The following is a 27,235-nucleotide window of genomic DNA, read 5'->3' as shown; positions in this document are numbered from 1 at the left end:
AAAGCACTTCGTTTTCGCGTTTTCGTTTGACATAACGTTTAAGCGACAACGGCGGAAATCATAGATATAAAACGCGAGATGCCTCACGGCGCCGCCGGTGACGTGCCAACAGCGCCGCCATCTTGGGGAGGTCACCCGCTAGCGCTAAACATATCGCTCCCAGGCTAGAAAATCCACCAAAACATTCGTAGCTCGTTTGAAAAGCCTCATGGAAAAATTATTGGGGGGGGGGGGCATGAGATAGAGCTTTACCTCAGCTTTAAAATGAGGTATTATTTGTGTTTCTATGTGGACTAGCAAGCGAGCTACCAATGTTTTTGTGGATTCTCTCGCCTGGAATCTGTATGTTTAGCATCAGCGGGAGACCTCTCCAAGATGGCGGCGCTGTCGGCGCGTCACGTCCACAGGCACTGATAGGCCGTGAGGCATCCAGTGTTTATGTCTATTGGAACACTGAAAACGTTGTAGTTAGCATGCTAGCCCATGAGTTGGCGCTGTTGGTCGTTTTTTTTGTAATGACACCACACACACGCACACACACACACACACACACACACACACGTGCGGCAGAGAACAAGACGTTATAAACAATAACAATAAGCACACGGATACTCGTACGGACAGACGACAAGTTGGACTGTCGTCACGGCGACTGTCAAAATAAAACTACCAAGTCTCAGGAGAATCTTGACCCGAGAGTCGTGACACTCGTGTCACTCGAGTAGAAAAACTGTTTACCACGGCTGTGATGCACAACTTTGGCCGTCCACACGGCGCTGGACCCTGAGCATTTCCACAAACATCTCATTCCCCCCCCCGTCTCCACGGCGACAGAGCCGGACCGTCACCTTGAGAGCCGTTTTCCAAAAAGTCTCGTTTCTGGTGGACCTGGACGTAATAAATTTGAATTTGTCACTTGGCGTGGAGAGAGAGAGTCTCTGAACCTGCAGCCTGTCCTCCTCACTCCTCAGCAGACTCACGAGGAGACGACAGCGGGTGAAAAAGTACCCTTGGACGACTGTCGAAACTTTGTTTTGTTTGTTACGTCTGGTTCTGAATCGATGTGCCTCAGGAAGAATGAAGCAGCGCAGCCAGCCGGGGTCGTTCCTGTGTTCTTTTTTTTTTTTTCACCCCCTGATCCTCCCACCTTCTCCCTCCACTGCTCCTGCTGACGGAGGAGGAGGAGGAGGAAGAGGGATGCAGTGAGTGCACACCTTACTTTCCTCCTTTCCTCACTTTCTTCCTCCTCCTCTGTGTTTCTTCCTTTTTCACTCCACAGTGACAGCAGCACAGAGCAGCAAACCACAAGACAGCACCAGGCAGGCTGAAACACACACACACACACACACACACACACACACACACACACACACACACACACACACACACACACACACACACACACACACACACACTTATTTACAGGCACACAAGCACGTGTGTGTGTGTGCACACAATCAAACTCTAAGCGGCATCCTACATGCAGACCGAGACGCCGTTGGACTGCTGCAGGCGAGGTGAGTGCATAAATATTTGTACTTTCTCTTTCTCTCTCCCAGTGTGTGTGTGTGTGTGTGTGTGTGTGTGTGTGTGTGTGTGTGTGTGTGTGTGTGTGTGTGTGTGTGTGTGTGTGTGTGATGTAGAGGTGTGCTGTGTGTTTTGTGCGCACTACGTCTGAGTAGGAATGTGTGTGTGCATGGTTAAAGGGTATTTTCCTGTGTGTGTCTCTGTTGACTCTTTGCATGTCTGCATATAATTGTACTTTTTTTCCCCCTTTGTGTGTGTGTGTGTGTGTGTGTGTGTGTGTGTGTGTGTGTGTGTGTGTGTGTGTGTGTGTGTGTGTGTGTGTGTGTGTATGTGTGTGTGTGTTTACAAGGAGCACCAGAGCCAAAGAGACTTCTGTTTTGCACCAGACCAAAACAAATCTGCAAATAATGCTGACTCTCTTTCAGGAAAATGTGTGTTTGTGCAGGCCTGTGTGTGTGTGTGTGTGTGTGTGTGTGTGTGTGTGTGTGTGTGTGTGTGTGTGTGTGTGTGTTCCTGGACCGGCTTTCGTCTGTCTGGAAACTTGTCAGCTGTGTGTGTGTGTGTGTGTGTGTGTGTGTGTGTGTGTGTGTGTGTGTGTGTGTGTGTGTGTGTGTGTGTGTGTGTGTGTGTGTGTGTGTGTGTGTGTGTGTGTGTGTGTGTGTGTGAGAAGAAGGAGTGGTGTAAACTGGTTCAGGCTCAGATTGGTGCTACTTGTCAAACCTTTCTGGTTCTTGTTGCACTGAATAAGAGATCTGCAACCTCTGGAGCCACATGTGGCTCTGTTGCCCTCCTGCAGTGGTTCCCTGAACCGTTCACTGAATTATACCTCTCAGTAAATAAACATCTGATCTTGTTTTCATTTTTATTTACATGCATGAACTCATTTTTAAAAGGCTTTTTAACCCTTGGATGAAATGGGCTTTTTAAAAATGCACTTCTCAACCTTAAAATGATTTTGAAAAGAAAAGAAGGTTGAAAATAGAATGGAAAACAGGTAAAAAGACTAAAATTGTCAAAATAAAAAAATTCCCGTCAAGGAACTTTGAAACTTCTAAAATCAGGTACAAAAACGAATAAAAATGCAATTAAAAGTTTACGATATCGAAACCTATATATGAAACGTTAAACGCTGAATCAGTCTCATTTTAAAGGTTGAACGTGTGTCGCGGTTCCAGTTAAGTTAGCATTTTGTGAAAAGTGACAAAAATGGATGTTTCGTTAAAGAGGTTGCAAACCACTGATATAAATGCATCCAGAGCAGCCAGCATCTCTTCTGTCAGTGTCACTTTGTCACCGTGAACAGAGGAACCATCGTCAGCACATTTATAGAGTCGGTGTCAGTCATCATTTATATGCTGCTCCAAAGTTTGTTGTGGTGAAAATGTTGTACGTTGAGCAGCCGAGTGATTGGAGTCGATGTGAGCTCAACTCGTTCTCAGTGGCCATAGCTACAGACGCTCCTCTGCATGGAGGTTAACCTGAACGTGAGGAAGTCTTACATCATCAGTTCTAACAGTCACTACTCCTCTATGCTGATGATCACTGTCGCTGATGTTGTGTGTTCGACGTGTGTTCAACTCAAGTCCTCTGTTCGATTCCTTCTCTTATATTTACGGACTGTCCTTTAGTGTGGCATTTAGTGTTAACTGGTATATACATAGTTAGCATTAGCTGGTGGCTACATGTTTAGCATTAGCTGGTGGCTACATGTTTAGTGTTATCTCAGAGTGTGTGTGTGTGTGTGTGTGTGTGTGTGTGTGTGTGTGTGTGTGTGTGTGTGTGTGTGTGTGTGTGTGTGTGTGATCTCACTGTTTATTTGCTAACGCACAGGTCAATTTGAACTCATCAGAAAGAACCAGCGCGCACACAGCTCCAGTCGGTTTCTTAGATCTGCACTCGTGTGTAGAAAGTGATTATTCTCGTACACTTTGCTATGTGCAAAAGGAAATCTGATAACAAAAGCCTCAGACGGAGCTCCAAAGTAACTGCTGCCTACAATTCACCAATTAACTCCTAATATGCCTTTCTGTACGGCTTTCAGGAAGGATGACAGTCAGATAAAGATTCATCCTTTGTTTACGCTTCCGATTATTTCCGTTCCTCGTATAAACAGTTAACACTGAAATTAAATGAGTCCGTGTGTTTTATTTACATTGGAAGCTGTTAGCAGTTCTGCCGATCAGGTCATTAATCAGGTTACTCGTCTCCTTGAATCCTGCCGGAGACTGATCTTGTTAGGGTTTTTTTTTTTTCCATTTTGTTTATTTGACTCTTTGAGAATCTCCTCCAGTCGAAGGGAACTGGCTCCGGGTCCTGGGAAACCCAGCTCTGCACAGCCAGTCGGTAAATTGGGTCAGAGTTCAACTGTGAGCAATTTGAGCCGGCCTCCGTTTGCCCCTGGAGGCAATGAGACTCCTTTGAATTACCTCGCACGTTCATCCTCTCGGTTCTACCCGTCCGTCTCGTCCTCCCTTCCTGCTCGTGTACGTCTACGATCATCATCCCGTACACGAGTCTGACTGATTCAGGCTTTGAGGGAAAGGCAGAAAGAAAGTCGCAATTTAGCGCAATTCATTCAGGATTCCAGTGAGAAAGTCATCAGTCTGAGACGACAGACAGTTTTATTGACTGCCGACGTTACGATCTTAGAGCAACAGACGGCCTGAGATTAAGTGACGGTGTCAGAAATGTTCACGTCACGCCGCTGCTACGAGCTACAGCTGCTAGCAATGAGGTGAAGTAATGGACCAGGTCTGTTGTCTCTGTCCAACTTTTTCCCAGCACATAATTGCTTCTAGAAAAAGAAAAATGTCTGTGTCATCTTTTGGCCTTGTTCATTTATTTCCCGAAGGCGCCGGCGGTGGATGACGCACCGATTGACGTTGGTGTTCTTGTCAAACTTGCTGTCACGTCCAACCTTTTCGGAACACCCAGTGTCTGATAGGACTGATGAAATCTCCCCGTCAGACGGTCTGTTCAACCTGGCGGTAATGTCTGGTCTGCAGTCCGCCTCTTCACAAATAAATAGTTTCATTGTGACTGTTTGAACTTCTTGTCCTCGCCTGATTCGAGGCGATCCATGTTGTCCGGGGAAATTGCTTCTTGTAGAAGTGGCAGCGATCGCCATGTCCCAACAGCGTCCGTCTCCTTTTGTCCTCCTCCATCAGCTGCACCCATAAACACCCTCATTGACCTTCCTCTTCTCCTCTTCATCCTCAGCATCCTTTTCCCGACGGGGCTCTCGTCTCTCCCACGTACATGAACTCACCGAATGAACTGTCCACCGTGAGCTGTCTCTCTGATGTTATCATTATTGGTAGTAGGAGTTATAGTAGTTTATTTGGTCAGTCAAATGTACAATGCAACAACAAAGAAGAAAACAGGAAAGACCAAACGAAGGAAGACGGAAGGGTTGAGGCTGAAGTTAAACTTATTTTGCCGAAGCCTGTACATAAGATACGTAACTGAAGTCACATTAACAAAAGCCACAACAAAAAGTTGCATTTTCTTTGCCATTCCTGAGAAACCAAACATAGACTGTCTTCTCGGGGAACACAGTTCCTGAGCTTCTCAAAAGTGGTGCGTTTTAACTGCATTTTAAAAGTTTTAAGCGTATACGATTTCTTAACGTTCATCGTCCAAGTTGTTCCAAAGGCTAACGTCCTCTTAGGAAATGTATTTGTTCCTGCCTTATTTTGGGCGTCTCCCTGATGTTGTCTTGCATTTTGGATGGTACATCTTCGACATTGGCTCTAGCGCTCACTATCCATGGCCGATGTCCCATGGACTGAACCCCCCCCCCCCCCCCCCCCATGCCTTTCTTGTTTGGATGTCTGTGGCTTCTGTCGCCTTCGTTTGGTCCATTTATGATCCCAGCTGGGTTTCCGATGACTGACAGTGTTTAACATGAACATGTTGATTGTTTGGACCTTGTTTTTACCGTTCAACTGACTTCCCGGGACTTGTCTCACTCGCTGGAGGTGTTGGCTTGATTTGGTTGCGGTTGACTCCCCTGTGGCCTCGTTGCAGTTCTGTTAGGCCGTGAGATCCCAAAGGTACTTGTAGTTATCCTGGATATCCCCTATGTTGCCGTCTGACCCTGCTGTCCATGTTGGTGGGGATAAACACCTCACACCTCATGAAATAAGTTAATTTCCCAGATCACTGTGAAAATGACTCGTTATGACTTTGGCATTTTTTTGTTTGCCGCATTTTAATGGACCTTCAGACAATTGACACATCATTCCCCTGTGTTGCGCTGCACTCCTCTGCAACATTTTCACCGAACTGTATTCATATTGCAGGTGGCCAGCAGAGCCTGGGTGACGTCCAGCAGCAGATAACACGTGTTCAGCATCGGCCTGATATATCGGTCTGACTGCTGTGCTCCGGCCCAGCCTCCCCGGGGAAGGACTACTGTTGTCTGTCTGGTGAGACTGCCAGCAGTACAAAAACAATACGGCGAGGCGAGGGGCCCCAGGGGGGGATGACACAGAGAGGGAAGGAGAGAGGGAGAGAGGCGAGAGGGAGGGAAAGACAGGGGGAGAGAGAGGGAGTTTACTTTTGTCCTTTGTTTCTGCTCTGGCTGGGAAACAGCAGCACATTGAAGGAGCGAGAGGAAGACCCTGTCGGCCGGCCAAGTTGGTGTGTGTTAGAGAGAGAGAGAGAGAGAGAGAGAGAGAGAGAGAGAGAGAGAGAGAGAGAGAGAGAGAGAGAGAGAGAGAGACCTGTGATACAAAATGCAGGGCATATTATCATATTTGTTCTGCCTGAAACCATTGTTCAAAACTAATTGGAAATCATTTCAAAAAAGTGAAAAACAGTTCAATGGTGACGGTCCTGGTTCTGGTTCTGGTCCTGGTCCTGGTCCTGGTCCTGGTTCTGGTTCTGGTTCTGGTCCTGGTCCTGGTCCTGGTCCTGGTCCTGGTTCTAGTGATGTTGATGGTGCCGGTACAGGGTTATGGCGCAGTGCGGCGACACACTTTTAGACTAGTTGTGTTTTAACATTTACGTTCAGACTGAAGAGGAGAGTGATGAAATAGTCCAAACACATTGAAAACAAAAAGCGTGTTGAGCTCCTGAACACGTCTCTGGCTGGACTCCTGGGAGCATCTCTCGTTGACTGTTTCCTACAAAACATTGAAAAGATGTGGTGAGACGTCCCACTGCATCGAATCGGTACAGATACTGAATTTAAAAGAATTGGTAGACTTCAGTGTTCTTCAATCAGAACTGTTCGGTTCCTCTCAGGGTGTCCTACATTTCTAATATAATAAATCTATTTTACCAGAGTCTTATCAACATAACTTTGTTTTATATGTTTGATTTTGTCCGAAAATTACACACAAAGCTGTTTTTCTTCACAATTGTTCTACAAAAAACAACAAAAAAAAGACATGCGAAGCTCTAATGACAGATTCATAAATGCAGAAAAACAAGATTCATCAACCAAAGTGAAGACGCTGCCGTCAAGGAAGAGATTTCAATCAAGTGAGAACGTTCTGGCAATAAAGGCATTTTGTCTGGAAAACTGGGGGATTTCTGCAAAATGAGAACATCAAAGCTAAATGATAATATTGCAGCCCAAAGTATTGAAATCAGATTTGACTAAGCTGAGGACATTTTTTTGGGTCAAGTTTGTGGGTTTGAATAAGGTCAGGACACAAAGCAGAATGAGACTTTCTGGCTCGTCCAGACAATCAAGAGGCCTTTTTTTTTTTTTCTTCTTCTTCTTCTTCTTCTTCTTCTTCTTTCTTTTGGATGTTGGATGGATTCTCGGCTCGCTCTCAGGTCAGTTCTCGTGCAAAAAACCGTGGACTTGTGAAAGTGTTGCAGAGTTTGTATATTCATGAAAATTCTGCATAACTGTAACGAACACGTGGCTCCGGCTCCAGAATGAGCGTCGTGGATTATAGCCACCGTGCTGCTCTGTTTGTGTATCGAGTCACGCCACCGCACCGTGTGTGTGTGTGTGTGTGTGTGTGTGGCAGCTGGCCGGCCTCCAGCTGTGTCTAGGTGGATAATGAGGTCCAGGTGCTGCTGCGCCTGCTTTTAGACACCTGTCACCAATATTTAGTGCCAGAGAAAGCCAGACTGCAAACAGAGCCCGACGAGCTGTTTGCTTATTTTACCAAGGCTAACTACCTGGACCTGAGGACACGGGATATACTATTAGCTCTTTCCTAGAAGCTCTCGTGTGAAAGTCGAGGTACATGCGTGCGTATACGCTGGACGCTAACAGAGTCTCAAAGAATCATTCAGCCCCTCAGACGTTCACACTGTCGTTCAGTGTTTCACTTGAATGGTGGAACATTAAGAGGTTTAGCAAAAGGTGGTGTTTTCAAAACCTCCTAACTGCAGTTTTCTTTTTCAGGCTTCAAAAGCAGACGAGTGTCCCGAATCTGTTTGTTGGAAATGCATGATAGAGATACACTCTTCTGTAGTAGTGGTACATGTGGGTTTAAAGTTAAAGGCTAATCTTTGGTTTAGAATATAGAATTAAAACATGCTATCAGTACAGGTAGATCATGCTAATGATGAAGAACAGCTCTGGCTCACAAGAGTGATAACTAAGACATGTTTTTACCAAACCAAGCATTTTAAAAATGCTCCGAAATGTTGCAAACACATCTGTTCCCTTTATTTATTTAAGTTTTTAAAAATGAAATTACCAAAAGAGAAGACATGACGGTGATTTGCTGCATTACTCAGATTCTGCAGTGGTCTGTGCTTGATGCTAACTTCAAGTTTTTACTGGACGGAAATGTAAAATATCATTGAGTCTCTCAGTTCTTCTGCTTGGATTTGGGATTTCCTTTTGATAGGAATCAAACTCCTCAAACAGTCATGCCTCATCGTGTCTCTTGAACTCTCACAAGCAGCGTTTTCTTATCCGCAGTAGGCCTTTTACGCCGAAGACGTCCCCGCTGCCTCTCGGCCTGAGCAGCCAAACAAAGACCTACCTGTGTACGGTCCTCGGAAACTTGCCTCCGTCCTTCCAGCACAGTGGGCCTTGTTTGAGTTTCACACGGGCCGCTCCGCCGTCCAACTCCCATCTCCAACGCCTGTGGCCTCTCAACAGCTTGTCTGTGTCGCCCTCCACCTGCCAGCGCCTGCCCACCGCAGACTGCCAGTTCGCCGGCAGACCCGCGGGCCAGCTGCCTGCCGCTGGCCGGCGGACAAGCCCCCGCGTACCTGCCAGGCTGTTGTCCTGCCCGTGATTCTCTGGCGCTCCTCGGAGTCTGACGGTGGCGTGTCGGGTTGCGCTCGCTGTAAATCAGATCGTCGACAGTGGAGGCGGTGGTCCTGGCGGGGGGAGAGGCGGCGGTTTGAGTCCTGACAGGTTCGCACTGCGGCGCCCCGAGCCGCACCTTTGTGATCCGACCAGTTACTAGTAGTAAAACCATGACTAGGTTGTGTTTAATGCGGAGGAGTTTCCCTCAGGGGATCAACAAAAAATGGCTTTTAATGCATACGTGCACAAAATAGTATCCAACCACCAGTTTTTGCATTCACAGCTAACATGTTACTTAAGCGCCACTAATTTTAGCGGTGCCTCAGGAACTCTAGTTATTAAGTGTCGCCAGTAAACGTCCATCTATTCAAACAAGTTTTTAGAAAAAAAAAATTCCTTCTTCTCTACATTTACACAAAAAACTGTATTTACATGGACCCGCATTTCCACCTGGTTCAGAGCTGCTATGAGCACGCCAAGCCTGTAGGGGGCAGTGTAACGAGACGCATGAAGCCATGCCAGCCTGTCATTGACAAGTTGTTAAATTTCCATATCAGATGAATAACCACCACAATGGCGACATTAAAATTAGAATTGTGATTAAATTAACTTCTTTTTAATCAATTTCAAAATGCGCTTCGTTCTCATTGCGTATTTTCCAAGTTTAATCAATTGACGTTAAACTTTCACCGAACAGCTCGATGTTATTCAATTCAATTTTATTATGTAAAGTAAAGTAGAGTAAAGTAAAGTAAAGTAAAGTAAAGTGGAGCTTTATTCCTCCCCAGGGGGAAACACAACCTTGCAACAGCTCACGGTAAGAAGGTGCAGAATTATAAAATGAAAGAATTAAAAAATATGTAAACATATGTAAATCTAAACAGGAGCAAAAAAGAGCACAAGAAAATAGAACAAGTAAAAATAAAAAAGAACAAACAATCCAGTAAAAAAAGAAATCCTCTAAAAATAGAGTAAATGACAGAAATGGTATACACATAGTGTCGATAGACAGGAACTGAGACGTACTCAGTGCAGATGTAACTCGGTCCGGTAACGACAATTCATGGCTTGGTTTCTGTGTGAAAGTGAGACAGAAAGTTGTCTTTGGTCACCCACCCTGTCTGTCTGTCTGTCTGTCTGTGTCTCAGGATGAGGCTGTGGTTGTGGGAGCAGTGTGCGGAGACGAGCCTGGTCCTGCTGAGCCTCCTGACGTTGGCGCTGTCGCTGGGGAACCTGTCCACCAGGGGGCTGCAGGTAAACGCTGATGAGCAACACTGCTCGTGTAGAAAAATGCCTCCAGAGCATATCTGGTGTTTTCTCTACACATGTACTTATGCATTTGAACACCTGAAGTTCAGGTCACATCACATCTCTCAGACAGCAAAAGCAACAATATGCAGAATTCATAAATATCCTATGCAAAAAAAAAAAAATAATAAAAAGGAGGAAGGTGAACAGAAATCCAGCTTTGGAGGAGGATGGATTAATGTGGCGGAGAAATGAAAAAGCTCACAACCTTTATATAAAGCATCGAGGCCGATCGGCAGAAAACAAAGCTGGTTGTAAAATAACTGACTGCAACTTTATGGTGTCAAAGAAGGATTGATTTCCTTTTTTTAAATGCTGATTTTCACTGGTTCCATGTAAAAAAAATATAAGTGTGTTAAGTGGATTTTCATGAATACATGTATCCTGATACAAAGTCGCAGAGAGGAAAACCCCTGTTGGATGAAAGCGCAGGTTAACTTTGAAGTTTGGTCCCAAAGGGCGCCCCCTAGCTAGAACACAATTTTCTTTCACTCATTGCTTAGATAAATGTTTCTAAGTGTGGACGAGATGTTGCGGAGATTTATAGGCTTGTTGAATCCTGAATTTCGCCGCGAGATTCAACATAGTTGCCGTGATGGAATGAACAGAACAATGATTCTGTTGAAAGATAGACGAGTTGTTCTTTTAATAGACACTTTATTACCATTAGCCCGTGTTCATTATTCTGAATTATCCTATCTCTCGGGGGGGGGGGGGGTCCATCTTGGTGTCGTGTATCAGGCCTCGTGTATCACAGCTTATAGTCGATGGGCCCCCGGAGGGTTCGTGATTTTAAAGTGGACCGAGCCACTTCACTGAACCACAATTCTACTATTAGACGTCGTGTTAAAAGTACGGGGAAAAAACCCACCATAACGCATGTTTCATGTTAAAATAGCTCAAACTAAACAGATCACATCAAGCACATTAATTCGGATTTAGCATCCGTGCGCTGTCACTCATTTTTCTCCACACCGAGTTCTTTAACCCGACGACTCATTTCCATGACAATGTGTCTTTCTCACTTACACTGTACGTCTGGTATTCCCAACGTGTCTGGGCCTCTCGCAGCTGCTCTGCCTCACGCCACCACGTCCAGCTCAGCACACATTCCAGCGGTCACTCTGATGAATCTCAGCCTGAGTAAAGCCATCGGCCTGAGTTAACGCTGCCGATGCACTTCAGGAATGAGTGTGTGCACACAGAGGAGCGCCGTACGAACCACCGTGACCCCGACGGAGCATCGGGCTCTGACCCGCAGGGCCAAGGCCCAGACGTCTGCGCCGCTGCTTCATGCACCATTAAACATTCCGTCCACTAGAGGGCAGTGCAGCCCAAGGTTTAAGATCATCGACATGGTGTGGGGGGAGATTCTCATGTTCATCGGAGGACATATTGGACATTTGTTTGGGTTCACACACACATTCACACAGTTTTTAGTCCAAGTGTCATAATCTCTGTTTCTTTTTTTTTTTTTTTTTTTATGTTATCTGGTCACACATGAGCTACACTGCTCCTCACTGCCCCCACAGGTCATCAGGGGTATTATACTGCTCTTCACTGCCCCCACAGGTCATCAGGGGTATTATACTGCTCCTCACTGCCCCCACAGGTCATCAGGGGTATTATACTGCTCCTCACTGCCCCCACAGGTCATCAGGGGTATTATACTGCTCCTCACTGCCCCCACAGGTCATCAGGGGTATTATACTGCTCTTCACTGCCCCCACAGGTCATCAGGGGTATTATACTGCTCCTCACTGCCCCCACAGGTCATCAGGGGTATTATACTGCTCCTCACTGCCCCTACAGGCCATCAGGGGTATTATACTGCTCCTCACTGCCCCCACAGGTCATCAGGGGTATTGTACTGCTCCTCACTGCCCCTACAGGTCATCAGCGGTATTACTGTATTATTATTATTATTATTAATATTATTAGTAGTATTATAATTATTATTATTATTAATAATAATAATAATAATTAATAATGCTTTGGGCCTTTACATATTTTACAAACACAGCTGCAGTTTGAAGACAGACGCCACCGTGACTTATACACCAAACAATGTTGGCATTGTTATCAACTTAATCCTGTTTTATCTCGTTATTGTCTGTATGAAGGTGATGTCTGAATTTCCGAGTGTGTTTCTGAGATCTTCTCGCCTCCCGTTCCCCGTTTTAGAGAACGTCACATTGTTAAAGGAAATTTTATGGCAAATATTTATTGTCGTTGACACATAATTTGCAGTCATTTGGTTAGATATTAAAGAAATACGTGAAATCTGATAAGATCAGTTTTTTTGTTAACGATACATTCCTGTGTGGTGTAAATGAACTTGGTGAGTGTCACGTTTAATATATCCATGCTGAGGATACTATATACATCTGCTGTGTGTGTGTGTGTGTGTGTGTGCAGGAGGAGGGCGTGGCCTCCAACAGCCTGGAGGAGGACCTCGAGGTGACGACATACTGGTGGGGGGAGTGGGCCAAATGGACGGCGTGCACCCGGACGTGTGGCGGCGGAGTGATGACGCAGGAGAGACACTGCCTGAGACAGAGGTCGGTCCGCTGGGTGACACACACCTTTACACTCAGTTAAAATAGTAGTGAATAAAGAGATATAAAGACAGCAGCACAAAGGTTGAAATTGAACTTGATTCCAGGGGATAGTTATCTCAGGCATATTTGGATCAAATACAAAAATGTAGTCACATTGCAACCACAAATGTAAATGTATTTCATGTGACATAAGTTGATGCAGATGTGCGTTTTCTGTCCAAAGAAAGAAAGTTGCTGCCGGGAAGGACAACATGACCTGTACAGGAACGGCGAAGAAATACCATCTGTGCAACACCGGAGTGAGTCCCGGACGTCCGGCTTCATTGTGAACTGATCACCTCGAACGCAAATAAATACCTTTTTAAAAGTCCGTCCCTCTCTGCCGAGCAGGAATGTCCTGCTGCCGGGAGGAGCTTCAGGGAGGAGCAGTGCTGGTCCTTCAACTCCCACCTCTACAATGGGAGGAACTACCTGTGGAAGCCTCTTTACCCCGGTAACTAGAAGTTCTCATTAGAGCAGGATGCAGGTGAGTGGGAGGTACGGAGCTTCACCAACCAAAGTCCAATACGTGACGATTGTAAGAATCAGATCCGCCGCTGAACGGCTGCATCGTCCACTTTAACTTGAAGGTTGAAGTTCTACGGAAGCCATAAACAACCTTTGTCTTTTGTTGGCATTTGATGTATTCGTCCTGCGTTTACCGACCTTCTCCACCTTGTCCTCAGACGACTACGTCCACATCTCCAGCAACCCGTGTGACCTCCACTGCACCACCACCGACGGCCAGCGGCAGCTGATGGTGACGGCTCGAGACGGCACGTCCTGCAAGTACAGCAGCTACCGCGGCGTTTGTGTCGACGGCAAGTGTGAGGTGATTCCCCCGCCTCCCATTCTAGAGCCACCTTCCGCTACAGAGCCGTAACACGGGACTGGGATGGCAAAGATCAAAGTATCAAAGCAGTTCCCGCCAACTTGAAAGGCGGTAAAGAGCAAGAGTCGGCGCTGGCGTCAAAGTCACGTCTCTAAAAACCAGAAATCTTTGCGTACATCTGGACTCGGACCTCAATAGTCACATAAAGGTTAAATCAGCCTCCGACCGCCTTCGACCAGATATCGGGGTGAAGTGATGGTGGCGCCCGTAACGGCAGTCCTGAAGGCGCCACGCTGGCTTCCCTCGTGTCAACATACTTTCAAAACCCCGTAACCGGCCTGTTAAGCACTGAATGCTCTCCGGTTACAGATGTTTTGATGATGTAGAGAAGTGTGATAGGATCACCCAGAACAACATTGCTGTTTGTGACTAAAACCCTCTGATTGTAGATTCTTGTTTGAGTGATTGCTGGTGGCTGATTTTGTATTTTCGTGTTCTGCAGCGTCTTTTTATGATCCTGTGAGTCTTTTTTCACTCTCTGCTTGATGTTTTTTTCTTTCTTGTATTAAAGGTTCTGCTTGTTTCACCAACGTACGTTTTGCAACATGAGCAACATGGGATGTATTATATTACGTCGCATTTGATGTCTGGGTCTATTTGATCTTTTTCGCGTGTGGTTTTACTGCTTGTGCTGATGTTGTGTTTTGTCATTATTTGTGATGCTGATCTTGTTTTTGTTCTCATCTGGGGTGTTTTTTGTGTGTGTTTTGCTTTTCTTTCTTTTCTTCATTCTCAACTTGTTGTTTTCCTTTGTTTATGGCCCATTTTTGAAAAAAAAAAAAAAAACCCAAAACAACCTCTGTTTCCGCCTCTCCACGCCGCTGCTCAGCCCATCGGGTGTGACGGCGTGCTCTTCTCCTCCAACACGCTGGACAAGTGCGGCGTCTGTCAGGGAGACGGCAGCAGCTGCAGCAGAGTCAACGGAAACTTCCGGCGCGGCGCCTCCACCCTGGGTGAGCCTCCGGTGACGCCTTGACCAATCCCCTCTGACAGTTGACTGTGTCTTTATTAAAGGTATACAGGAGGATTTTCAGGAATTTTAGGAAAGAACCGCCCTCTCCACCGTTTGAAAAAAATGCGCATGCGCAACGCTGTACCTGCTCCCGAGACGGAACGCCTACTAAAATGCGTGTGAGAGACGTGACGAGCCCAGTTCTCCTCGTGCACGCTCTGTTTACAAGTCACAAGTCGGCATCGCTCACATAAACTCACTTTACAAGAAGATTTGCACCAGAGGGGGTGAAACTGTGTAAAAATGTCCGAGAATAATGCGTCATGTCGGCCACCGGCATGATGAGAACCGTGTGGAGTGAGCTGCGCGCAGGGACGAGCACGTACGACGGGCTTACGTCATATATCACCAGAATGATTGACAATTGGGAGGACCAGTTATTTTGATGATCCACCCGGAAGAAGAAAATCCTCTACTATACCTTTAACTGACGTCGTGAGGCAGAAATGGCACATTTATCCAAAAAGGGAAGTTCAGATGATGTAGAACCACTTGTCTGTCGTCAAGGTTACTCCTTCATCACCCAAATCCCCGAGGGGTCCTGGGACATCCAGATCATTGAGAGGAAGAAGTCGGCGGATGTTCTGGGTGGGTACCAATCGATCCAGCGGCTTTGAATCCGGGTGAAGAAAAGCTGAGGCGGCTCTCTCTCTTTGTGTCCCCCGTCCTCCTGCAGCGGTGACGGACCAGGCGGGGAACTTCTTCTTCAACGGCGCCTACAAGGTGGACAGTCCGCAGAACTTCCACGTCGCCGGCACCGTCTTCAAATATCGCCGGCCGATGGACGTGTACGAGACCGGGATCGAGTACATCGTCGCCAAAGGCCCGATCGACCAGGCCATAAACATCCTGGTACGTTCAGCCTCTCAAAGACTTTTCTTTTTTCTTCCCACCTTTAGTGTTTCCAAAGTTCCACGACCCTCAAACCTGATCCTGAAGATGTTGTGACGCGGCAAAATGTGCATTTTTAGAAAACGATGCAGTCATACAAATACTTTAAGTAATTAATTTTTCCAAATAGAACAACGTCTCCTCTTTCAATAGGACATTAGTTGTTAGATAAATTACTTCTGCTAAACTTTAATGACTTAATTCACCTTGAGGGATCAGCTCGTCCCACAAATGCATGTTTTTTTTCCTAATAAGCACCATTTGAGAAAAAGTTTTCTAATAGAGATACGGATACCAGTATCAAGTATCAGGTCCGATACTGCACGGAGTACTCGCCAAAGCTTCCCGATGCGACCCGGTGAGTATTATGTGACGTCGTGCGTCACAGATACGCACGGAAGCGCGAGATTCTCTGAAAGGAATAAGAATCCAGTTGCACCAAGTCGTGTTTCAATGGTACCACCGGTATTGGTACTCGGTATCAGCAAGTAGCTGAAGGGTAGTACTCATACTTGTCCTGAAATTTTTTTTTAAAAATGGAATCAATGCATCCTTCGATCTTAACGTCCGTAACGTTTCAGAATCACGTTTCAGATTCAATCCTTCAAATTGAAATCAACCCGACTCCATTCATCCCTGTTCTCCTTTCTTTTCTTTCTCTCCTTCTAAATCATTGCTCTTCTAAAGCTTCAGTTACCTTAAACTTTATTTTTTACCCCCCCCCCCCCCCCCCCAGGTGTGGAACCAGAATGGCCGTACGCCTTACATCACCTACGAGTACACCGTGCTCCGAGACTCCCTGCCCCCGATCCCGCCTCCCCCCGTCTACACGGGCAAGGACAGCTCCACCGGCGACGTGTCCATGGAAGTGGGGGGCCTGTTGGCCCCCAACGGCAGCCTGTACGACCCCCAGGCGGCCCCCGGGGGCCGGTTGGAACCCGGAGGGTCCGACGGGCAGAAGGGCCAGGAGACCAACGAGGTCTACGTGGAGACGGCAGACATCAAATGTGATGGAGACGGAGCGGCCGGACAAACGTTTACAGGTAGACGCTTTGGTCAACGGTTCAAACCCGAACCGGAAAAAAAAAAACTTGTTCAACAGAGTCAGACGACATGTTGGACGAAAACGTGAAAATAAAATCAGAGCCTGCATGAGAGTAAAACAGATTTCATTCTCTTTCCCTCTGTGTGTGTGTGTGTGTGTGTGTGTGTGTGTGTGTGTGTGTGTGTGTGTGTGTGAGAGAGAGACGTTCTCCATTATTTATGTTGCTAATATAGAAAGAGGATCAGCAGCGGATGAAAAATTCAGAGTTTTGCGGTGTTTTCTCCTTTTAAAACGACCTGCATGACAAACGGAGTCAGTAATGGCCTCTCAGCTGACTGCTGGAGGAGGAGGAGGAGGAGGAGGAGGAGGAGGAGGAGGAGGAGGAGGAGGAGGAGGATGTTAGGGGCTCAGATTCCACTTTTTTTAAAGGACGACTACAAGTACTCACTTTTAGCTGCTTGCCGATACCGAATACCGATACGAGCACTTCTGGACATTAGCCAGCTTCATGAGTCTCATTTGTTGCCCCAAATATCAGCTTTTCCTTGATTTTCCCTCCATTAGAATATTGGATCCTAGGAGCTGCATTCAGAATCTGCTGTGTCTGTGTGAGCTGGACTGGCTCCGCCCACACACACGCCCATCTATGGGAAGATGGAGGAAGTACTTCCTCTCGTGGCGCCATGTGCCAGAGCAGAGCTGCCTCAATTGTGGGAGGAGTCAAAGGGGGAGGAGGAGCCTACCTTGATTGTGATTGGCTGAACCCCCGATGACATCATATAGGGTTTGAGTTCTGATTGGCTGCTTGGAGCGACACACTTTTTAAAACCTGGAACAAGCCGGGGAGAGAGAGGACACACTTTGTTCACGTCTGGGGCGTCGGTCCAGGTGTGGAGACGATTAGTACATTAGATGATTTTTTTTTTTTTTTTAGTCAAAATGCCATTTCAGGAACAATTTTTTTCTGACCATATATGGTCAACGTCTCCACCTAAGATCAATGTTTGTTTTCCCCCATCGAAGCCACTCAAAAGTCATGAAGAACAATATTCCAAATCGAGCCTGTTGCACATTAATACATGATCTCTCACACAAAATGATGCAAATAGTAAGAAATAATACTTTAACGTCCAACGTTTGAAACTGAACGAGGAATGTTACGCGTGTCTGACCACAGTGGAGGAAAGCGTGCTAATTTACATGCAATCAAACCAGACCAACAAATACCTTTAAAATGTTTTAGTGGAAAGAAAATATCATTCTATATTATTTATAATACTCGATATACTTTTTCAAAATGAGCTCGAGAGTGGTTTTGCCCTTTCGAGGTCTTGACCTGGAGTTTTTCCTCTGCAGGGAACAGCAGCCACGCCAGCAGCACTGCCCAGCCCGACGCCGACGCCGGCTCTCTGGACGCGAGGCCGGACTCCCCGAACCTCATCTGGAGGGTCCTGCTGGACGACTGGATGGGTCCGGACGAGCTGCTCATCAACATCAGCACCAACCAGCTGCTGACGGAGGGAGGCGCCTCGTTCTCGTCCGAGGCGGGACCGGACGGAGGGCGGCCGTTTGACCCCAACGACATGCTGGAGTTCACGCTGGGCTCCAAACACAACGACAGTGGCGACCAGGGCCACCCCAACAGGACGGCGCAGGGCGGACCCAGGCCCTCCAGCCGCTCCAATAGAACCAGGTAACGCCGCAGGAGGCCTGCGCAACGAGAAGACTTTTTTTTTTTTTTTTACCATTTAGAGTCAGGAACTATTAGCAGAGACTAAGGGCCAATCCCAATTCTATTTTTACCCCTACGCCTACCCCTTAGCCCTCCGCCTACCCCTTAGCCCTCCGCCGATCCCTTAGCCCTCCGCCTACCCTTTAGCCCTCCGCCTATCCCTTAGCCCTCCGCCTACCCCTTAGCCCTCCACCTACCCCTTAGCCCTCCACCTACCCCTTAGCCCGCCGCCTACCACTTAGCCCTCCGCCTACCCCTTAGCCCTCCACCTACCCCTTAGCCCTCCGCCGACCCCTTAGCCCGCCGCCTACCCCTTAGCCCGCCGCCTACCCCTTAGCCCGCCACCTACCCCTTAGCCCGCCGCCTACCCCTTAACCCTCCGCCTACCCCTTAGCCCTCCGCCTACCCCTTAGCCCTCCGCCTACCCCTTAGCCCTCCGCCTCCAAAACGAGGGCAAAGGCAGAGGGATACGTTTCAACTCTTAGATTTGGGACACCCCTCTCCCTCTGCTCACCCCCTCCCCCTCTCGCTCCGTCTCACAGTTATGACATCATAATACGGCGCCGTTACATCAGCAGAGCTGAGCCACGGTTGTTTGTTGATTTTCCAGCAGGAGCGTCGTCCTGCCGTCCCAAATTCAACGTGTTGCAGCAGCTTGGCTGCTTTGTTTCCACATCAAGGTGAAGAAATAGACGGAGACATGGATTACTTCAGTTTCTGTATTTGGACTTCAGAAATATTTCCTCGTTCACCATGTGAAAGCGGAGGATCTTCCTTGTTTGCTCGTTTTCAAAACACCCATATTAGAAGACTTTGGAACTATACAGTGTAATAATAAAATGTTATAAACACGGTCTCTACCAAACAAATACACACGGAAGCTACATATGGCAGACGGCAGCACTACTGCCGCTCTTACTAGTATAAAACACAACAGGTTTATGTAACTTTAGAAGCATATATATGTAAAATGTGAGTCCTTTGGCACCATGTCCTCCTACCCCTCTGTTTAAACTGTGCATCTGGAAACGCTTCGTTTCGAGGGGTGAATAGCCCTTCCCCTCACCCCTCCGCCTCTGCACAGTAGTAAAATGGGACACCCCTCAGACCCCTCAGTTTTATATATTGAGTGGTTTGTGTTACTCAGCCAGGAACAATGGATAACTTTCACTTGTTAAACAATGAATCTCTTGTCAAATGTACATTTTGGGGGGTAGTTTTCACGAAATATTTAAGAGTCAAGACTCTGGATCATCACTTCACGACTGGACTTGGTCCAAATTTTTTCTATTCACGCAAAAAAACTGACTGATTAAAATTGACACTCGTATATCAACAGTGTCATCCAGCAGTTGTAAATGAATTGTACATGCAGGCAGGCAGATATACAGTCAGCAGAGCTGGCAGGTTTTTTTATTAAACATTTTTTTTTTGCATTTATTACATTTATAATTCACGCTGACCTCTTGGCTCCGTGTCTCAACGCGCCTCGAGCCGTCCAGCAGCTCTGAAGCACCCGGAGACACACAGCGAGTGGGGGGGGGGGGGGGGGGTCGCAGAAACACAACCACACTTAGGAATTAATAATTCAAGGTATTTGCAGGCAAAGTGAGAAAGATAATGCACATAAAAAAAAAAAAAAAAAAAAAAAGCGCTGACAGATCGGAGCTAAGGAAGAGAATAACATGTTGTGTGGGAATCAGTCCCGCTCGCCGGTGGGGTTTGACTCCGAGCGCCTGATTTTCAAATAAACGTTTGGCAGACGGAGCAACCGGTGTTATGAGAAGAATGTGGCCAGGACTTTTATGTGATGTGATAAAAAAAAAAGAATAAAGTGCGTCTGCTTGGCTGCGGCCATTGAATCAGCTGTAGCCGTCTGAAGCCTCAGACAGACTTTTCATGTTTCGAGCTTTCAATCAATATTTCACTGAAAAGAGCGTCTGAAGCGGCTTGAGGTGAGACGGTGACGTACTGGACTCACTTAACGATGCAGAATGTAATACAGGTTTAACCTCACAATGAGTTCCCTCCAGTGCATCAGACACAGGAACAACAGGAACAGGGGAAGTTTAAAAAACATTTTTTTTTTCCAGAACTGTAGTTTATCATCTTGTCTTTGCAAAGTTGTGACTGATATTTAACCACATCGTCTTCATATTTACACTTATCCAGCCTCCATCCAATAGAATTCTCTGACTTATCCTCAATTGTGGCTCCATCTAAACCAGAGGCATTTTCAGAAAATTATTTCTAAATAAACATTTTGCTTACATTTTTTTATTTGCATACGACAGTAATTTTCAAAAATAAAATGGTCTAATCTCAAGGAAAACAACAGCCTAAATAGCAACAAAAAAATTTGATAAAATAGTTGAAACTGCTAAAATAATATTCAAATACAGTAAAATGTATTAAATTAAAATGATTAAAATTGCTTTTAAAGAGGTATTTTTTTCAGGAAAAGAAAAAATGGAAATAATTAAAGAAAAAAAGGAAAAGAAAGAAAATGAGGAAAAAAGGAGGAAAAAAGAAAGAAATGCTAATATCGCCAAAATCTGCTTGAACCCGAAGGAAAAACGCCGCGACTATAAATAGTTCAATAGCAAAAGAAGCTTCATGATTAAATTGCTAGGATGCTTTTAATAAGCTAAAGTGGAAAAATCCATGAAGAAAAAAGGAAATTCACTAAAAAAAATAGCGACAAGAGCTAAAAATAAAATAAAATGCATCTAAATTGTATCTATGACACTGTGTGAATGCAAACGAAATGTTTGTTTTTATAGCAAACAGATATTTTTTTCTCTCTTTAATTTAACAAATTTACTTTTATTTTTATTTTTAGCTCTGGTCCAACTTAGTAGCGATCTCCTCATGGCCTCGGGCAAGTCAAACTCATTTATTTAATTTTATAATTCACACCTTGCCAGCGAGGAGAAACCAATAGGATCTGAGGATGACGTCCTGTCGCTTTACTCTCACTGCGACGTTTTGTCCGTCTGGAGAAGTTCGGCTCAAAGCCGGACGGACGAGGCTGAACGCTCTTTGTCCCGCTGCGTCACAGGGGGAACCAAAGGCTCCACCAGAAAAACCTCAAGCTGAGTCCTGCTGACATGTACCGCTGGAAGCTGTCTTCTCAGGAGCCCTGCAGCATGACCTGCTCTATAGGTGACCACACACACACACACACACACACACACACACACACCCTCATGTATAAATCATGTAAAATTGTGCATTCTCTTTCCACCGTCTCCAGTTTATATCTTAATCGACAGACCCTTGTTAATGATGATGCATAATGATGATATATGACACATGGTCACCACCGTTTTTGGTCTTTGCATCCTATTTAAGCAGTTTAATGCATCATGAGTTTAAAGGGCTCATATGATGCAAAGTTCACTTTCTAAAGGTTCTCCAGCAGTAATAATCGTCTCCACACCTGGAACGACGCCCCAGAAGTGGAGAAAGTCTGTCCTCTCTCTCCCCGGCTTGTTCCAGGTTCTAAAAAGTGTGTTGCTCCAACCAGCCAATCAGAAATCAAACCCTATATAGTGTCATCAGGGGTTTAGCCAATCACAATCAAGGTAGGCTCCTCCCCCCATTGACTCCTCCCACAATTTAGGCAGTTCTGCTCTGGCACATGGCGCCACGAGAGGAAGTACTTCCTACTTCTTCCCATAGATGGGCGTGTGTGTGGGCGGAGCCAGTCCAGCTCACACAGACACAGCAGATTCTGAATGCAGCTCGTGGGATCCGATATTCAAATGGATGGAAAATCAAGGACTCCTTTAAATACTCACTGCAATTCTTGATGATTAAATCTCTTGAACGTCAAAGTTTAAAGTGAAAGACTATGTGTGTCAATCAACAGTTGCGATGATGAGGGAGGCAGAAAAGTCTTAAAACACGTGTCGCTTCATCCCCGCCCAGGAGTGTCAAGGTCTTTCGTCTCGTGCGTCCGTTACGACGGTGTGGAGGTGCACGACATGTACTGCGACGCTCTGACCAGACCGGAACCGGTCCACAACTTCTGCATCGGACGAGAATGTCAGCCCAGGTACAATCCAGCCCGAACTCACGACCTTCCTCGCGAAGAGTCCCAACCTTTCGGCCACGGCCCGGTGTTCCGACGTGCTCCAGGTCTATGTGGCGTCTGAGTCTGAGCGTGTGTCTTCAGGTGGGAGGCGAGCAGCTGGAGCGAGTGCTCGCGGACGTGCGGGGAGGGCTTCCAGTTCCGTCAGGTCCGCTGCTGGAAGATGCTGTCCCCGGGCCTGGACAGCTCGGTGTACAGCGACCTCTGCAACGTGGCCGACCTGGAGAGGCCGGTGGAGAGACGGCCCTGCAAGAGTCCGGCCTGCGGGCCCCAGTGGGAGGTGGCAGAGTGGACCGAGGTAGGATTCTCACCGGGAGCCATTATCCAGGCACAATTTTCTCCTCTCATGCCTTGAGACCAGCCCCCTCCCACCTCTCGGGAGCCAAGATTTGTTTTGCGTATTAACTATTTATAAAAACATCCTCCACGACATGCCTTCTGTCTGCTGCTGCTGCTGCTGCTGCTTGATGTGCTTCTCTTTGATTCAGTGTCCTGCTAAATGCGGCCAAAAAGCTCAGGTGAACCGGGACGTCCGCTGCTCCGACGAGACCCGACCATGTGACCCGACGACCAAGCCTCCCAATGTGAAGAACTGCACCGGCCCGCCCTGCGAACGCCACTGGACCGTGTCGGAATGGGGGCCGGTGAGTTGTTACGCTAGCTTAACTACTGCACGTTAGCGTTCAGGGCAGACTGCACACATACTGAGGTCAAAGTCGTTTTCGCTGTTTTCTTTTTAAGATCCTTCACCTCAGAGATTTTGTTCACGCACCTACATTTGGTTTAGAGTCCAGATCAAACCGCCTGGAAAATGTCACGCAGTTTCGCTAAACTGATGGTTTGGGGGGCAAAAAAATCAAACACTGACCAGAGAGGAAGTAAAGAAAGAAACTTTCCTCATTGATTGGTAGAGGAAGTCTTTAGCCCGTGGTGGCTAGGCTAGTTAGCTCGTAGCTAATGGGTAGCCACAAACAACTGCGATATAAAGTCTTCAGACCAGACATCAATGAGTCTTCCTCACTACTTCTTCCTCACTACTCCACGTCTGCTCGCGAGATGTTTTCCAACTTTTTCTTTCCGAATCGCGCGGTTCGCTTTGTTTGTTTACTACCCAGAAGGCAATGCGCTCTACGTCCTGTCGCGAGAGAGGTCATTGCCCAAACTAAACGGTTTTAACCTGAAGGGACTCTGCTCTGGATCAAACAGCAGAATGTGAAGACGCTCTAAGTGCTCACATATAATCACCAACTTCAGGTTTTAGGGCGTCATCTCAAATAAACATGATTTATCTCATTAAACATCTCGTCTGGAGGCCGTACATGGTTTTCACCACGAAAATGTTCCGATTGTAGATACTCCCCTTGTGACCTTTGGCCTTTCCTCTGCCGCAGTGTTCGGGAGCGTGTGGCCAGGGGAAGATGGTGCGTCACGTGTACTGCAAGGCTCCGGAGGGCCGCGTGGTTCCTGAGAACCAGTGCTCCCTGGAGAACAAGCCGCTGTCCATTCACCCGTGTGGGGAGAGAGACTGCGCTCCGCACTGGCTGAGCCAAGACTGGAAGAGGGTGAGGCCTCATTAGGGACGCAGCGATACCGCAGTACAAGTACGAGGACGAACCTTTTAACTACTTGCTCGATACTAATTCGCACGCCATCAGCAAAACGACACGCAAAGGCTACGTAACGCTACGTGTGTGCTCGCGATCGGTGCCTTTGGAGGGTCAAGAACCACGTTTTCGTCCCTCAGTGCAACACGACGTGTGGCCGCGGCGTGAAGCACAGGCTCGTCCAGTGCGTCGGCATCGCCGGAGGAAAGTTCCAGACCTTCGACGAGGAAGCGTGCGGCGACGGCAAGAAGCCCGAGGAGGAGAACACGTGCTTCGAGAGGCCCTGCTTCAAGTGGTACACCACGCCCTGGTCTGAGGTGAGTCCCCGCGGTCCGGCCGTTCAGCCCAGGCCTCCATACCAACGCCTGGGAGCCGAACCCTGAACGTCCCTGAGGAACGCCCAATGTTCTCTACACCAGAGTTTTTCAACCTTTTTTGAGCCAAGGAACACTTTTTTCCTTTCGAAAAATCTGGAGGCACACCACCACCACCCGAAAACGTTAAAATGTGAAACTCTGTAGCCTCTATTAACAATATAAAGTCTTTCTCATCAAAGTTTTATCAACAGGAATCAAGTAAATACAGAAACAAAGGACTTTTTTTTAATAGTGACTCCCTCAGTGTGAAACCTGGACCTGATGGATGAAGAGCTGAGATCCTGGTTCACATTCTTCCTTTTCAAAAACTTCTCCATCACTGTCACTGACACAGTACTTTGATACAAGATGGTAGCAGGAGGTGGAGATGAACCACACTGACGTCTGTCACTTTACATTTCACCAGCAAAGTTCTGTGCTGCCCTCTAGTGGTGAAGAGTATTTATACATGATTACTCTGCAACACACTGTCGCTGTGAGAGCAAATTGTTTTTTTAGAAAAAAATGTGAAATTGGATAATTTCCCACGGCAGTGGTTGAAAAACACTGATCTAAAGAACTCTGTGCCGGTCAGAGTGACAGTGTCCTCCTCCCGTGTCCTCAGTGCACTAAAACGTGTGGCGTGGGAGTGCGTATGCGGGACGTGAAGTGTTACCAGGATCGGGAGCTGGTCCGAGGCTGCGACCCGCTCACCAAGCCGGTGGCCAAACAGACCTGCACTCTGCAGCCTTGCCCCACCGAACCGCCAGGTAACAGCTGCCGCTCTGCTACGAACACTGAGCCCACATACCCACGTACCTTTTATTTCTCCACGGAGTCATACATTTTTAACATTTAGCATCACGGAGGTAAAAAAAAACTGAGGCAGGGCAATGTGAAGTGATGCAACGTTCACATCTTTGAGTTTTTCTCTCAAATAGCTTCGTCGAGGCTGTCGTCCACTGAGAGAGAGAGAGAGAGAGAGACAGAGAGATACAGGGGGAGAGAGAGATAGAGAGATACAGAGGAAGAGAGAGAGATACACAGAGAGAGAGAGAGAGACACACAGGGGGAGAGAGAGATAGAGAGATACAGAGGAAGAGAGAGAGATACAGAGGGAGAGAGCGAGAGAGAGAGATACAGAGAGAAAGAGAGAGAGAGAGTGCGATACAGAGGGAGAGAGCGAGAGAGAGAGAGAGAGAGAGAGATACAGAGCGAAAGAGAGAGAGAGAGCGATACAGAAGGAGAGAGAGAGAGATAGAGAGATACAGAGGGAGAGAGAGTGATACAGAGAGAGAGAGAGAGAGATAGAGGGAGAGAGAGAGAGTGAGAGAGAGAGAGAGAGAGGGAGAGAGAGAGAGAGGGAGAGAGAGAGCGAGAGAGAGAGAGATAGAGGGAGAGAGAGAGAGATAGAAGGAGAGAGAGAGAGAGAGAGAGAGAGGGAGAGAGGAGAGACACAAACCTTAGTTACATACTGTATGATAGTGAAACGTCACTGCATGGATAGAAAAGAAAAGAAGCTCAATGCAGTAAAAGTCTCCCAGGTTCCTCACAGTGGATCTGGATGTCAGAGTAATACCATTCAGTGTTTAACACCATTTTTCTTTCTTTTCCAAATAAAACAACGGAGTTGAGAAGCTTCTAGTTTTAACAAGTTGATTAGTGTCATCTGGTTTCATAGATAAATAGATTTGTGTGTCATTTGCATGACAATGGAAGTTAACTGATTCCCTGCAGGAAACATGTATCATGTGAAGGGTATAGGTCCTAAGACGGAACCCTGTGGAACTCCGTGTTTAACTGTTTAACATGAAGGAAGTCGAACCCGCCTGATGAATATGACTGAAACCAGTTTAGTGCTTTTAAGCTCGGTGACATCCTGCCCTCTGTACAACCATGTTTTAACAAGACACATTTTCTCTGCTTAGATTTTTTTCCCCTCCATTAAACAGGAAAAACTAAGAACGTAGAAGGGAAAACAACACATACACAGATAAAATCTATAAAACTGCAGCCAAAATACACGACAAGATGCAAAACCATGAAAGGGCCAGGACTTTGATGCGGGAGGCATAGATATTAAAACGGTCCATTCTTCAGTCCGACGCCGTTGTTTTGCAAATTCCCATTTTTAAAACGTGTCGGCACGACTGTCGCACAGTTTTGACGGAACCTGCTTTGGAACCCCCGGGTTCCTTCTGTTCCCAGACGAGAACTGCCAGGACCGGCCCTCCACCAACTGCCTGCTGGCCCTGAAGGTCAACCTGTGCAGCCACTGGTACTACAGCAAGGCCTGCTGCCACTCCTGCCGCACCAGCCGCCCTCCGGCCTCCTAGTCCGGTCCCCCCCCCCCCCCCTCCACCCGGCACACTCACCTCTCCACCGGCCTCCACCCTTTCACGTGTCAGCTGGGCGACTAAAGCGGCAACAAAAAAAACCCTCCAGTCGTCGACCTGACGTTGGACGATCCCGGTTCCCAACGCCGCCAGACGGCTCCGGATGTCTGAACTTGTACAATCATGTGAAATTGTGTCATCCCATTTGACCAGAGGGGAAACTTTTTCTTACTTTTAAACGTAGTTGCATCCGGGCCTCGGCTTTTACAGGGAAGATCATTTATTTTGGGGCCAAAAGCCTTCCTTCTCCCGGCCGTCAACCACAGTCTGATATAGTTAATCATTCATTTCATTTGTAACTTGACTTGTTGACAGGCGGCTCACACTGACCCCTAGAGGTCGGACGCTATGGGGTTATATATTTGTGCCAAAAATTCTGAGCGAGCGATGGGAAAATTTGAGCGCAAAAAAATGTATTGTGCATCACACTAATAGCATTTTGAGGAAATATTTAAATTGCGGAAAGAAAAACTTGAGATTGCGCTCAAAAATCATTTCTGCGCTCAGATTCTTCCTCTGCGCTCAACCTCTCTCTCTCTCTC

General features: G+C 46.9%; 1 protein-coding gene across 1 annotated transcript; it reads left to right on the top strand.

Annotated features, from left to right (window-relative positions):
* Positions 1–1,395: 1,395 nt before the first annotated feature.
* ttc16 (tetratricopeptide repeat domain 16) lies at positions 1,396–26,999 on the top strand. The gene is made up of 19 exons (XM_080499812.1): positions 1,396–1,517; positions 9,910–10,015; positions 12,488–12,630; positions 12,854–12,929; positions 13,021–13,123; positions 13,356–13,501; positions 14,391–14,514; positions 15,081–15,161; positions 15,250–15,425; positions 16,201–16,507; positions 17,866–18,202; positions 21,303–21,406; positions 22,175–22,301; positions 22,422–22,635; positions 22,826–22,981; positions 23,729–23,899; positions 24,082–24,258; positions 24,923–25,067; positions 26,506–26,999. The coding sequence occupies exons 2-19, from the start codon at positions 9,911–9,913 to the stop codon at positions 26,631–26,633; spliced, it is 2,820 nt and encodes a 939-aa protein (XP_080355938.1). The 5' UTR covers positions 1,396–1,517; position 9,910; the 3' UTR covers positions 26,634–26,999.
* Positions 27,000–27,235: the final 236 nt, after the last annotated feature.

This window comes from Blennius ocellaris (genome assembly GCF_963422515.1).
Source record: "Blennius ocellaris genome assembly, chromosome: 7".
NCBI classification, from domain to species: Eukaryota; Metazoa; Chordata; class Actinopteri; order Blenniiformes; family Blenniidae; genus Blennius; species Blennius ocellaris.
Note: the sequence above shows the minus strand (reverse complement) of the source record. Positions and strands in the feature narration are given on the sequence as shown.

Bases quoted from the DNA above. Each gene is read 5' to 3' on its own strand.
- ttc16 (XM_080499812.1), top strand. From the start codon at position 9,911: ATGAGGCTGTGGTTGTGGGAGCAGTGTGCGGAGACGAGCCTGGTCCTG. The intron at 16,508-17,865 runs GTAGACGCTTTG...TTTCCTCTGCAG, and splicing joins GGCCGGACAAACGTTTACAG to GGAACAGCAGCCACGCCAGC. The intron at 22,982-23,728 runs GTGAGTTGTTAC...CCTCTGCCGCAG, and splicing joins CCGTGTCGGAATGGGGGCCG to TGTTCGGGAGCGTGTGGCCA.